A 14,540-nucleotide genomic window follows, 5' to 3' on the forward strand; every position below is an offset into this window, starting at 1 on the left:
TTTCTAATTTTTTTCTCTTTTCTTCATATGTACTTTATATTCTGTTAGTTAGAAAGTGCAATGGAATCTTCTTAAATATTTAAGTAAAATAAAGTGAGGAGAATGAATATTATTGCTGAGAGGAGAGCTAAAAAAATATGCAATTGTAATAATCATTCTTGACCTATTATTTAAAAAAAGAGAATAGCACATATCATTTTTAATTTAACCGTTGATGAGCAAGATGATGTCTATACAACTAGCTATGAAAACTTTTCAGCTACGGATACGTCTATGATTTTGAATATCCAACAAAACACAAATATACATATAGTTGAACCAAATTCCTGTACTGCAACTTCTTCTAGGTATTCTAGTAAGTTGTTGAACAATAGATCTTTCACCTTATACAATTTAATCTGAAATATTTTTTGATTCTATTGCCATTATTATGTAGATATATACAATAAATTATTAAATATTGGAGAACTTAAATATGAATATCAATATTGTGGAGCTTTTCTTTAGTATAAAGAGTGTGTAAATTAATCACACGATATATCAACTCCTAAATTTAGTTTATGCTATCAAGAGGGAAGAGTATATATTCCATTGTTTAAAGAGACTCCAACTTTTTTGGATAGCTTATTAGATTATAACAGAGAAAAGAGAGCTTTGAAGTTTCGAAAAAATATAAGAGCATATAACTCAATGTTTGCATTTACCTCAATAGTGCTATCGGTTGATGGACAAAAATTAAGATTTACACAGCTATATACATATGATATAGAAAATGAAGTGAATAATAGAATTACTGCATTGGTCTGCTATGCTGAAAGTGCTAATCGTAATTTTTGATTAATAAAAATCTTTTAAAATAGCAGTTTTCTAATAGATAGCTCATATAAAGTTTCCGATGTCAAATCTTCTTCACTGCAACTTTCGAAAAAAGTACTAATTTCTACTCCTGAAAAATATATGTATTTAAAAATCTTCCAGCAGACTGCTCTTTAAAAAACATCTTCTCTTATAATCAGATGTTAAACTTTCAGACTAATTATTTAGAAGCATTTTTTTCACATAATTTTTTTTCTTTTATAGAGAACCGGCAACATCACCATCCGAGAAAAAAATTCTTCATTGGGTAATCCAATATCATCCAACTAATTTTTTTCCTATACCTTTTGCTGTATTTTACGATAACATAGAAAGATTTTTTCTTAAATACTAATGCAACATTTATTTTTTTTATTAACAATGGAGCTGAGAAGAAAAATTGAAAGAATGTTGTTCTCTCCGTAGTTTTCTTGATGATACTGTATATTTTATCTTCTTCTAGTACGATTGTATTTTTTTGCACCAATTAAAACTTTATCTTTTACTAAAACCCGCTGCATAGCGCGGTCCTTTGCTAGTAAATAAATAAAGGGATCTCTTGTAAGTTACCACCAGAAAGCTCCATTTACATGTCAACTAGAACTGTCACCTTAAGCCTATTAGGAAATGCTTCCAAAATTCAAATAAACCAGTCAAGCAGGTCCTCCATCCACAAAACACCCGCTTCCGCTTCTTTCATGATGCTTTTTCTTCATGTGCCTCTTTCATGTTGCCACTGCTTGAATCTTGTGGTCTTCTTCAACCAACTTGAGTAATTGTACCATGCTTGTATTAAGAACTCATTTAGTTGACGGAAAGTGGAGGGGAAAAGAGGTACTTTCTAGGAAGTAGAAAGAGGGTCTCTTATTTGATTAGAATTTTAAGAGGAGAGAGAGTGAAAAAAATTCTTTCCATGGAAAGTCATTTTCTATATTTCATGAAAAGTGGAAACCCAAAAAAGAGATGGGTTTTGGCACTTCCCATAGGATGAAAAGTGATGCTACTTTTTTCTTTCCTAAAATATCCTTTTAGATCCACGGTTAAGATTTTATAAAATATCAATAGATGGTTAAGATAAAATACTGAATAGTGATATAATATTATATCAATATTATCTTAATATTTATATAAATATAATATTATATTATAATATTTATTATATTTTAATATTATTTTAATTTTTATACTAATATAATATTTTTATTAATATTAATATAATATTTATATTAATATAATATTATATTTAATATTATATTTATATCTATATTAATAAATTTATTATATTAAAATATTAATATTATATTAATATATATTAGTATTATATTAACACTAAATTATTATAGTCTAATATTATATTTACATTAATATAAATATAATATTTATATTTATATAAAATTTATGAGCAAAAAAAAAATCTGATTTTATATCTACTAAGTGCATAATAGGTATTTTACATATTTTTTTCAAAAAAATAGGTGCTCAATCAAACATAAGTTACCCTGCAATAAGTTACTTTCTCATGGTCAATCAAACATGTCAAAATTTTATTTTCAGAAAATAACTTCTCAGAAGTTACTTTCTGCGAAGAAAAATTTTTTCCACCAACCAAACGAATCCTAAATGAAGCCAACCAAATCATTCCACTCTCGAGGGATTCTTGTGGCAGCCTCGTAAGCACTCCATAGAAGCCTCACCATTGCAGGCATCAGCTTCACCTGTGGAGGGATAATGCCTCCTTGCATCTTATACTTGAGACACCTGATTGGCCATCCAGTGTTTCACCTAAGTTGCTTTCCCTAATATCAAGCCTGCAGAGGTCAAAAAAAAAAAAAAGCGAATGATTCTTAGCACACGATAGGAAGTAAAATGCAGACTTAAACCATATGACAACAACGCATGATTAAACAGTCATATGCATAGATCCATATAGCTTGGTAAAAATTAATGTTGGTATAGACTAATAAATACACCAATATATATATATATACACACATAGTTGTTTCGTTTACCCCAATGTCATGTTTATCCTTAGATTGATGAAACTCCTAGAACAAAATCCTATTCTACACCGTAACGAATGGACATATTAAAGCTACAGACAAAATAAATCCACGTTCAACAGCTCCATAATGACTGTTTTGTCATCATGAATCATTAACCAGCAGTCATACAAATGAAACAGGGAACTGCATACAAGACCGGAAATCTTAGTCTTTAAGTACATTACCACTTGAATTAATTGATTTAACTAAGAATGTTAAAGATCTCAATTTTATCAAGGCATATGGAATTTCATTTTCAACAGTTTTAGCTAGTTCAATAATGGTTCTTATCCAAGATTTGAAGTTTCAGACCATCCATAAAAAGAACAAAATTACTAAATAAAGAAGTATTTTATATGTCCTTTTACAGAATATTATATACAGTTTGGAATCCTCAAATGTATGTAGCTTCACAGATTAAAAATTATGTAAAATAATATAAGTATAAAAATCTAATAAATAAGAACATAAATTAGTGAAAAAAAAAACAAGATAAAAAAAGCATACATGCTGGAATACAATATGCCAAAATGAGAAAAGTGAGAATGTCTTTGACCCATCATACATGAAATTTCATCATTTGGGAATAGGCGTATCAGCATGTGTTTGCATGTATGTACAGTAAATTTGATCCCATACATTAGTTTCACTTGAAACAACAAAATCAACCCCTGTTTAGGTCGGTTTTGTCATAGACAAAAATGTTTCCGTTTCGGCATCCTGAAAGAGACTCCAAATGATTGACATACGTACTCATCCCCCTAATTCACCTTTTTCTTGGGGTTTCTTTTTTCCTTTTTCCCTAGCTTGCTATATATTTTTATTGTTGAATTTCTATGCTCTATGGGGAAGTCTTTCCTCACCTACATTTTGATAATAGACTCGGGAAGCCCCCTCCTTTCCTTTGAACAAAGTAATACTACAATTGCTTATTCAATGGTTAAAGAATAGGAAAGAAAGCAACTAGTTCACGTCAAAAAGAAATAGTTTTCTACCCGAATGTTTTTGACATGATGAATTGGTCATCTATTTAGAGATTATTATGGTAACAAATAATAAAATAAAATCAACCAAATTTAAGGCAAAATAAGAAGCCAAAGGCTTTTGTATCATATCTCATAATTTAATGAAATTTTAATCAGATATGCCACATATCTTTTACTTTCAAAAGAAGGCCTTCCTATGTCAGCGGAATGCTTGATGCCATAGGTCAAAGATGAAGAGTTCAGATTGTATCTTTTGTGTGAAAGAATGGTTGATATTCTTTCATGAGGTGAATCTTTTGTGTAAAAGATTGTATAGCTTTTAAAACATGATATAAGTTCTATGCATGCATGCTGTGAATAGAATGAAGAGGTTGGAGTATTTTAAAAATTATGCAAAACACGATCCGACGGTCCATCTTTTAAAAGAAAATCAGTCATTCAAAGACACAATCCTAACCCAAAGCTAAAGCAGCTTTTGCCATTAATGATCATTGAGGCGACTGATAGTAGTTGGGTCTATCCCTTGATTGGCTTATACTTCCTATGTTAAAACTGTTTGGGGTGTTCAAGTTTGATAGCATCAGGCTGCAGAAACTATATATACCTGATGAGTGAGCCGTACGGTGAATGAAGCCCATAAAAATAAGAAAATCTGATTGCCATGGTGCATCGCTAATGTGGTGCACCTAATATAGTGTATAATTTGTCATCAGACAGTTTTCTCGAAAGCCGCTTCCGCTTTCAGATAGCCATGTTTCAACATGATCTTGAGCCCATAACCTGATAATGTGGTACCGATCTGGCTTTTTGGTCTTTCTGCACAAGCTTTTTTTTTTTTTTCGTACTTATCAGCTCCGAGTTATATGTACATCTGAGTCCTGTGCATCAAAAATTGTCTGATCTTTTTCGTGACCAACGGATCCCCAAATCGAGAAAGAAAACAAGGGAGGAAAGCTGCTAGATCTAATTTCTCACCAGAACCATGGTACCTAGAATTGAAGCACATGATGGTCTTTCTTTGTGAGTAAAAAATTGAGGTACATCATGGTCGATGTTGTTGTTTTCGCTCATCATGACAGATAGCTCGTCAGTTATATCCACCTGGAACCAGTTTCTTGCCTTGCGGTTGCCGAAAGTAAGTTTTGTTTCTGGCCCTCTGCAGTACTCCATATGAGCGAAATTGATACGGTTATGCAAACGAGCCAACAGCATGAAATGACCAAAGGAGAGAGTCAGAGAGTGGGAGTAGAATCGGAATCAGTGCTGCATGCGTGCTTGTTGCGGACTTTATAAGCATGCTAAGTCACGGCAGCATATAACCTACAGCTTGATCATTTGTATAGCCTTCACATTAAGCATCCTGCCATAAATTATCGATACTATTCATTCTGACAACAAACAGCGCAGCAGAGCTTACAGCAAGCATCCAACTGAATATTTAGGTGTAATTAATTTCGTTGGGAATTCAAGATAATCAGTTATCAACTTCATCGGACACCGAGAAGGTTAACAGCTATTATCTCTTGGTATAACAAGATATAGAATGAACGCACTTTTATATAAATAAAGGATAAGAAACAGGTTAAAACTGGGAAAAAAAAAATATAATGCAGCTGGAAAAATATAATTTGGCTTTTATTATTTTAAGACGATGAAAGCAATTAAATGACCGAATGTACGATGTCCATGTTTTGTCATTTATCATATCAAATGGTGTGATTCAAAGACGCGAAAAAATCATAATCATGGTTAATGTCCCAAAGAGTTGGTCGAGCAAACTGTAAAATGGGACTTCCACTCCATTCTGTAAAGCCTCCTAAGTCTAAATGCTCACGAGTATGATGGGAATGATTTGGTGTTCAGAAAAATTCGAACAGCAGAGTATCGATACCATGCAGTTGTGGTAGACGGGAGAGATGGCGGTTATTTCTCTTGGTAATATAGCTTCTTTTATCACAGGTAGAAGACAGGCACACCTCATCAACTTCATTTTCTTTGTGTGGTTCTTCCAGTGCTACAGTTTGGCGATACCCTTCAATTTGTCCACAGTGACAGATACGGGCCGTTTTTTTTCCCTCTCGTTGATGAGGATGATGATTGCTAAACAGAGAGCTGCAATTACAAATTTCTGCAGATTCCTTGGATTAATGTTATTTTTCTGATACTCGATGATAGGTAATCGCAAGAGTGTTTTCCATGACATATGCAAGGGAAGGAATTAGTATTCTTTCATGAGTTTTCAGCATTATGGAATTGGGATAACTGGAAGAGAGAAACTACAAAATTCAGCGGTATGGTGGGAATTGGATGTGGATATATATATATATATATATATATATATATATATATATATATATATATATATATATATATATATATATATATAATGTGTGTGTATATATATATATCTGCAGCAGAAATAGAATGGATGAGTAGGGGAAGAGGCGGCCCTGTTAGCAGTAGTAGTAGCTGCAATGATGCTCATCAGTCGGTCGGCCTCAGTAGCCCATGATGGCGCAATTGTAGACGAAGATGCCGGCGTGCTCCTTGACACCAAGTACCCTCCACTCCGGAGCAGCTCCTCCTCCACCGGGGCGCCACGAGCTGAGTACGATGCTCTCCCCTTCGGGGCCCCTCTGCCCGCCCACCACCAGCAGCTCCCGGCCGCACGCCTTGAAGGCCAGCCCCCATCCGTTGGAGGTGTCGGCCCGTACCGGCAGCCTCCCGACGACCGCCCAGCTTTTGCGCTTCATGTCGTACCTCTTCAGCCTGTTGGTGCGGTATTCCACCGCATAGAGCTGGTCGTCGACCACCGCCACGAGCGGCGGAGCCCCGGCCGCGTCGCCGGCCGTCGGGTACATCCCCTCGATCCGCCTCCACTCCCGGGACTGCAGATCGTACTCCTCCCCGCACGTCAGCGCCTCCTCCCCCAACATCCCGCCGACCACGTAGAACTTCCCGCCCATGAAGAAGCCCGAGCAGAGCTTGCGGGGGGCGGTCATGGGCGGGAGGAGCTCCCACCGGCCCGTCTCGGCGTCGTAGAGCTCCGCGGAATTTAGGACGGTCCCGGTCTTGTCGCTGCCCCCGGCCACGATGGCGATGGACCCGGAACTGGCGGAGGCGAAGAGGCAGCGGGGGTGGTTCATGGGGCGGCACCGGGACCAACCCCGGCCGAGGCCGATGCTGCGGTAGCTCCAGACGGCGAAGTCCCGGAGCTCGCGGCCGAAGACGAGGAGGTGGGGGCCGACGGCGAGGGACTCCTTGTCGGCGTGGTTGAAGCAGTCGTCGCAGGGGATCCGGGGGAGGCGCATCCAGCGGTTGGCGCCCGGGTCGAAAGCCTCCCAACCCCGGGGGTCGCAGACCAGGTACACCCAGTGCTCGGCCACGCCCATCCGCTGCCGCAGCCCGTAAAGGTAGCCGCTATCGATCAGCGAGCGGAATCGGGCGTTGAGGCATGCGAGGGACCCGTGATCTGATCGCGGAGCCAGGGCCAGGCAGCTGAGCGCGATGTCGTCCGGGAGGCCCGGGATCAACAGAGACGACGACAATCTCTTGCCTTGCCTGCCGTCAGAAACGCCATTGCTGCCGCCGTTACCACCACCTTCACTATTCTCATCATCTCCGTCCAACGTGCGCCGCCGCCTGCTGTGATTGTGGTGGTAGCTGCTGCTGTCGCCGCTGTGATGCGGACCCATCGTCGAAACGATTCGATTGCGTCGACCAGCAGCGACCTCTCTTTCTATGTCGTCATGTTTCAGTGGTCAGGTGTACATTGAGGCACCATCCACTTCATTTGCAATTTTCTTGTTTTTCTTTTCTTTTCTTCGGCCCCTCTTCCTTTCTCTCCAGAGGAAATCACCTATCTGTAATCTAATCTAAGATTTGAGAGCCTCTATGTTTTTCAGTATTTTGATCGTTATAATACATAATAGACACGCATCCTTATCTACACGGGTGGAGAGAGGACAAGGGAAAGGAAGCATTCCATTGGGAGATGTTTGTCTAGTGTTCACCTCTGCACTGCAAAAGAAAGAAACAAACAAATAGTATTGGAGCGCAGTGATGATTATAATATGATGGAAAGGACCTCGGTTCTCGTGGAGATGCACGCTCTCTCGCTCTGCTCTCTTCGGTGTGTGCTTGATTGATATTTGTATAATGCACCGGCAGCAGCACCCACTACCCTAAACAAATGGGGATCCAATGCCTATATATATCTATATATATATATATATTCTCACATGACCTGGCACAGCCCAACAGGGAAAAAGGAAAGCACCAAGAAAAGATTATAAGAATGTATGTGATTCTTTGAGAATGGAAAAAAGAGAAGGAATATAAACCGGTGGGCAGGCTTCCATGCTTTTGCTTTTGTTCTGTTTTACCGCATGGTGGGTTCTCCGAGATGAGTTTTTCTAATCCTTCTTTTTTCCCAAAAAAAAATATAGAGAGAGAGAGATTTAGAGCTAATTCATAGTTTTAAGCACGGGTACCCAGATTTTGTTACACCAATAGGTAGATGATATATGGGTTGACAGTAATAATGGAGAGATACAGTGGCATTGTGGCTCGGAACACCTTGCTCAACCAAAAAAAATACTAGAAAACAGTGACTGAGTTGACAAAGGGTTATGAACTTGCGGTCCACCATGCTTCGGGAAACTTGTAGTCTGCTGCATGCCCTTCTGAATAGGTCGACACATGTAATTAGCCAACTTTGTCCCACCAATGCCATTCAACAGATCACTTTACGAGCAAGTCACAGTTAAAAGATTTCTCTGACTGGATTAGATAAGTCACTTGATTGATGAACTCCTTTTCCAATGGATGCCAAATCATTTGCTTGATTGAGCCATCTGATCTCAATCATGTCTGGATTTGTCGAGTGGCAACGTCTTCATGTTGGGAATGGAGATGTTACCATCTGTGGCGGGTTTAGACAGAAGCAGCGCAAATCATAGGTACACTAATCTTCAGATTCTTCACACAAGTTTCGGTTTTCACTATTATTTCATTGCAGCTGACTGATCTGAAACATGATTAAGCTATTCAGATTTTCGAGTGGCTCGTTCTTGATTCACTTATATTCATCAATTACTTGTACAATGCTGTTGAATATTGATTTTATGTACTTCATAACGTCCATATATATTTGCACTATAGACCGGTCATTCACCATATGTCATCTACTCTCCAAGTCCTTTCCTGATTTTCTTTTTCCATTTAATTTTTTATTCGAGAAGTTTTGGTGATCAAGTTTCTCCAACTTACTAATCCTTAAATCTTTTGTTATGCAGTGCATTTGAAGATGGTTTTAGTGATTGCCATACCATCGCTCCCTTTTCAAAAGCCATAGGTGTGGTGAACTTTGAGACCAAAATTTTTGATTGAACACCTGTAAAGCTCAGAAGTGCAATAAGAGAGTCGAACTCCCAAAATGAAGGCATCCATATGGTGGGGTCTTTCAGCTTACCGAAAGCAGATGACTTTCTCGTTTAAGTGAAACCCTTGCAGAGCAGTAAATTAGCCACACAATTCAAAATTACTGGTAGGACTTGAAGCAATCATGGGTCCTTACAGTGTTTGGTGCAAGTTTATTAAATGGGTCCCATCGTCCAGACCAATTGAAAGAGACACCCCACCCATCCAAGGGAGTGAATTCTTTTCATTTACTCTGAATCATTTGTTCCCTTGAGGTAGTAATGTTAGCATTTTCGGAGGGGGTTGCATGAAAGCTAAGCGAGGTGTCGTTGTGCCTTTCTTTGGCTTACACCATGTCCTTTTTGAGGGATGAGAGGACATAACCGTTTTTAGGACTCTGGATAAAATAGGAGGGCTCGCGTGGGTTGGAAGAAAAGAGAAGAAGGCATGAGAGGAGACAATCTTAGCATTGTTTAATAAGGTTGTCTCCCAAATCTTGTAGTGGAGCATGGGTTTGGTTCCAACTTTCTTATCTTTTCCCATAGTTAGAAGTGACAAAGTGAAGAATTGGGCATTTGAAAACTTGCCTGTTCTAGCATGGTTTCTAAGTGTAATTCTCTAAATGGTAGAGACTTGTTAGTAGTAAAGCCTATTCTCAAGATATATAAAAGGACTGATTTTTGATTTTTTTTGATTTTTTTGATTTTTGATTTTTATTTTTTTTTTTGTATTAAGTGGTTGTTCCACTCATTACGTACGTCGGTCAATCCATGCTTTTCACCATGTCACCAAGCAATGATCCTTTGTAAATCTATTCTCTCGATGAGGTTAGATATAGACTGCAGTGACACTGAAACATGCAAGACTTTTGGGAACAAAGCATCTCTCTCTTTCTGAAGACTTGATGCCAAATTGAGAGTGATCGCGTATTGTTTCTATGGTTTGCTAATGCAATTTTTTTAGGTATTTCACAGTTCGAGTTTTTGAAATGTTGCTTTGAAGATTTACCAAAAGGAAAAAAACGTGGCTTTGAAGATCCTAAAAGCTTCCTACGCATTGTGCATAACATGGCTTTAGACACCAGTTGTGAGAATTTTTCAATGAATGATGGACCAGAAGTAGTTCAAACTGTGCATTTTGTTTTGATTGGTCTAGTTTATGATTCATTAGCTGAAATAGCTTGGTCATAATATATTGGATTCAAACAGGTGCAACGGTTTCTTCATAGAGGAGAAAAATTCCGTTGGCTCTTCTTTGTCGGAAGGAGGGCACTCTAGCATCATGTCTTTGCTTGATCAAGGAGCTTGGGATGGGGAGGAATTACAAACATGTGCATAATATGTCTATTGCAGTATTAGAATTATTACTTGTAATAATAGCGCAAAAATATTACAGTATTCAAAGAGATGATAAGGACCCGTAAGTATCTTATCTATTTAATACGATGCTAAAGATTTTAAAATAAAATTTACCATCTTAATACTGAATTCTATATTAATGTCATTTTATTATTGTATCAGAATATCCGATATGGAAGCTGATCTAGTTCACAAACAATCAATACAATCTCTATAGTATATATCAGTTTGATATACATACAGTATGATCAGTATATACTAGTATCAATAGGTACAGCAAAATTTGCTTTAAAGCATGTAGTATGGGCTTGTAATTATTGTAACTTGATAAAAAAAATAATATTTCTTTCTGTCACACATATATCATGGCACTACTGTTCAAGAAAAAATATTCCTCTTGGAGTACTGGAATTCAATATAACTTCGGATCCCTGCTTTAGTTAATTTTTATATATTTAAAACTCTTTCTAGCTAAAATTAATATACTATAATCAGAAAGACAGTGATATATAAATTAATGATATAAATATATTATTTTTAAAATAGAAAGTTTTTTCTTTTTTTCGTATGAAGATCACAGTCTTTTAATGGATGAGTATGGAAATCGGAGGATCCCTCCTCTTCAGGCGGGCCTAATTTCGTAAACATATTTTAATAAAATCACAGCCAATCGCAAGCGCAGAGACATGCATGCACGTGCATTGTACGTGCCCGGTGCTAGTGCTTTTAATCCTAAATAATTGAAGGATGTTAATATCACGGTACGATCACACTACTGGGAATTATAGTGGGTGGTTGTCGCAGTGCTTTAGTCCACCCTACCATGCTAGATGATTCATATTTGCATAATATTATGCCGTTTGCATTCACATCTCACAAGAAAAAAAAAAGAAAAAGAGGAGGGGGGGGGGGGAGGTGACAAATAACTGCATGTAACAAAGTGATACGCTATGACCACATTCTCAACCCACGCAGGCACCCACACACGCAAAAACGTTATTTAAATAAATAAATAAAGAAATAAAAGCCCACTCATGGTGTCACAATACTGGTAGTGGTGGGCCCGCGGGGCATACGGGCGTATCATCCACTAGTAAACAGGCGGCCAACTTACCGTAGGACGTCCAACGGGAATAGAATGAACAGTCGACATGCAAGTGTTTTTGTGTGACCGAAAATAGCAAGCAACGTAGCTCCAATTTTGGAGTACATTGTCCCGTATTTGGCATGCCACCAGTGCAATATCAAGAACATCTTGGTCTTAGTTCATGCATGAAATTTGTATTTATGCATGCTGAGAAATTGAAAATATAAATTCTTACGTTTAAATGGATGTAGCTTAATTACATGAGATTCGAGCAACCAATTCCTGTGCAGTTGTTTTTTACCGTGGGACATTTCATTCTCTTTTAATTTTGAGGCTGAGATTGAAGTCGTGACTATAGCATCTTGGAATATACATAAGAGGATTAAAAGTGCTTGCCATCATAGATCTTTTTGCCTTCTTCTTGTATTTACTGGCAGCCCCTTCCCTTCCCCATACTTTCTTAATTCCATTGGTGGAGACAAGATTGATGAATTGGCATGGCACCTCAAGGGATATTATGATTAGGGTGGAACTCATGTCAGAAAGACTATTTCAAAATCTTACTCCCTCACAGTTGAACTGTTTCGCCAAAGCTCGAAGAGAAGCCTCATCGATAATATGGTTCTAATGAGAGACCTCAAAGTGCCTCCTTTCAACAACTATCTGATACTATAAATGACTTCCCGGGGCCTTGGTTAAGTAGAGGGGACTTCGACATGACAACATCAATCAATGATAGAAAAGGAAATCCTTAATGTGTTTTGGACAATCTGACCTTCATAGATTTCATCTGTTCTATTAATTTGGTGGAAATAGATTTTAAAGGCAAAGACTTCAGCATCCGTCTTTAACTCAGTGTGATCACTTTTTTTTTTCATCAGAATGGGAGGATATCTTTCCTACCTCTTTTCAAATGCCCTCTTAGCACAGCTTCATACCACATCACAATTGTCATTTATTGCAATCTCAAATTTCAAGGCCAAAAAATTTATGTTTGGGATTGAATCTTGGTGGACTGAGACAGATTTAGATGATATTGTGTAGGAAATTGGAAGAAGTCAAAGGCAGTCCCAATCCAAAAGTCTCATGGGCAGATAATTACAAAGGCTCTATTCTACACTAAAATCCCGGACGTCTTCCAAAATAAATGCTAGTGGAGAGTTAAAAAGAAAAGTTGATGTATGACGCAGAGATCCTAGGCAAGAAATTAAGAGGAGACCATGGACCTCTCTCAATTGGAGTTTAATACAAGAAGAATTATGAAGAAATCATAGGAGTTGCATAAGAAAGAGGAACTATATGTTGAAGATATATGATCGGGATACTATCACTACAGGATCTTTTTAATACCACTTGCATTGCACTCGATAAGCAAGAAGAAGAAAGAAAAATAAATAAATACAAGACAAGAGAAAAAAATCAAATATATGAATTAGCCCAAGACTTATCTTCACGGAGCATGCAAAGCTTCACTATGAAAAAGAACAAGTACAAGAGGAGATCCTCACACTCTCAATCCTTATACACAATCTCTCTCAACTAGAAGCTACTCTTACAAAGCTCTCATTAAGACCCAAGAAGATTCCTGAATATCTGAAATGACCACTGTGTGACAGTCTGCCCGAGGTATCCTGTACCCCTGCTCTCTGTCGAACCACCACATAGTCTGTAGCTGCTACCTGCTACCGCCTCTCTCGGATTGCTGCCGAACATCAAAGTCACACCATAGCTTTCTGTTGCGGCCACAGGGTTCTAAAGGCTTAAGATCGAGTCCCACATAGAAACAAAGTTGAATCAGGACTCAAATCAGCCTTTAAATTATCCGATCAAGATGCGTAAGCCGCCAGCCCTTCGATCGCACTCCCACACCAAAATTACATCCGTAGACTGGCCGTAGACTGTGAGAAATGCATGAAACCGCCATCGGATCCATCGTGGACCATGAGAAATTAGTAAAAAATGGCCTGCCAGTCCACGCAACACACCCATGGACTGTCGGTCCATGCACCGTGCATCAACCACGTAAGAACTCCGTGCGGGCCGCGCCTGCGTGTGCCCGCCTAGCCCGAGGCTGCGCACCGTGCATTCGTGCACTCGCGGCTAGCCCGCGCATGCTCGCTCCATCGTGGCCTCCGTCGGCCCACCGTCAACCTGTCGCTTCATGAATCGTGCCATCTTTTTTTGCACGTATCTCCTCCGTCTGGATTCCGTTTAGACTATTCTTGGGCTCGTGGACTCTGTTCATCATCTTGGATCTCGTTGTGGACTTATTGTGGATCAAATCTCGAGATATTAAATCCTAACAATCTCCATCTTGACTCAACATTCGATCTCCACAATAATTCTGAGAGCTCATCTCTCGCCTTCATGTCCTGAGGCAAACACCTGCTACTCATGGATGGATAAATATGAGAGTCGAGCTAGGCTGCTCGATCTCATCTATATCATATACTATGTTCTCTCTGATCTGAGACCTGAGACCTACTCGGAGTAGTCTCTTACGATAATAGAAACTTCACCTTGTGACGTCACCTCTCATCCTTCCAAGTCTCCCATCTTGTACCCGATCCACCTGCTCCTGGAGCTCCATCTTGCACTGAACTTCCTACTAAGAGGTAGTGTCCTCTGTACTGCTTCTTCTTTATCACGACCCTATTGCCATGTCTGACCTTTAGGATTCCTCCATCAATTCTCCACCTATAGCCTGTCGAATCCAGTCTGCTCAAAAAAATTAGATTTTTCTTGAAGCGGGTATGTATTAGACCTCACCCAAGTTCCTCAATACTCCATC

At 38.7% G+C, this 14,540-nt stretch overlaps 1 protein-coding gene across 1 annotated transcript; it reads right to left on the minus strand.

Annotated features, from left to right (window-relative positions):
- Positions 1-6,098: 6,098 nt before the first annotated feature.
- On the minus strand, positions 6,099-8,062 carry LOC105044273 (F-box/kelch-repeat protein At5g60570). The gene has a single exon (XM_010922091.4). It carries the CDS (start codon positions 7,576-7,578, stop codon positions 6,382-6,384), a length of 1,197 nt encoding a protein of 398 aa, XP_010920393.1. The 5' UTR covers positions 7,579-8,062; the 3' UTR covers positions 6,099-6,381.
- Between the last annotated feature and the right edge of the window lie 6,478 nt (positions 8,063-14,540).

Source organism: Elaeis guineensis, chromosome 4 (assembly GCF_000442705.2).
Source record: "Elaeis guineensis isolate ETL-2024a chromosome 4, EG11, whole genome shotgun sequence".
Taxonomy (NCBI): domain Eukaryota; kingdom Viridiplantae; phylum Streptophyta; class Magnoliopsida; order Arecales; family Arecaceae; genus Elaeis; species Elaeis guineensis.

Excerpts from the sequence above, each read along its gene's own strand:
- LOC105044273 (XM_010922091.4), bottom strand. The coding sequence starts at position 7,578 with ATGGGTCCGCATCACAGCGGCGACAGCAGCAGCTACCACCACAATCAC.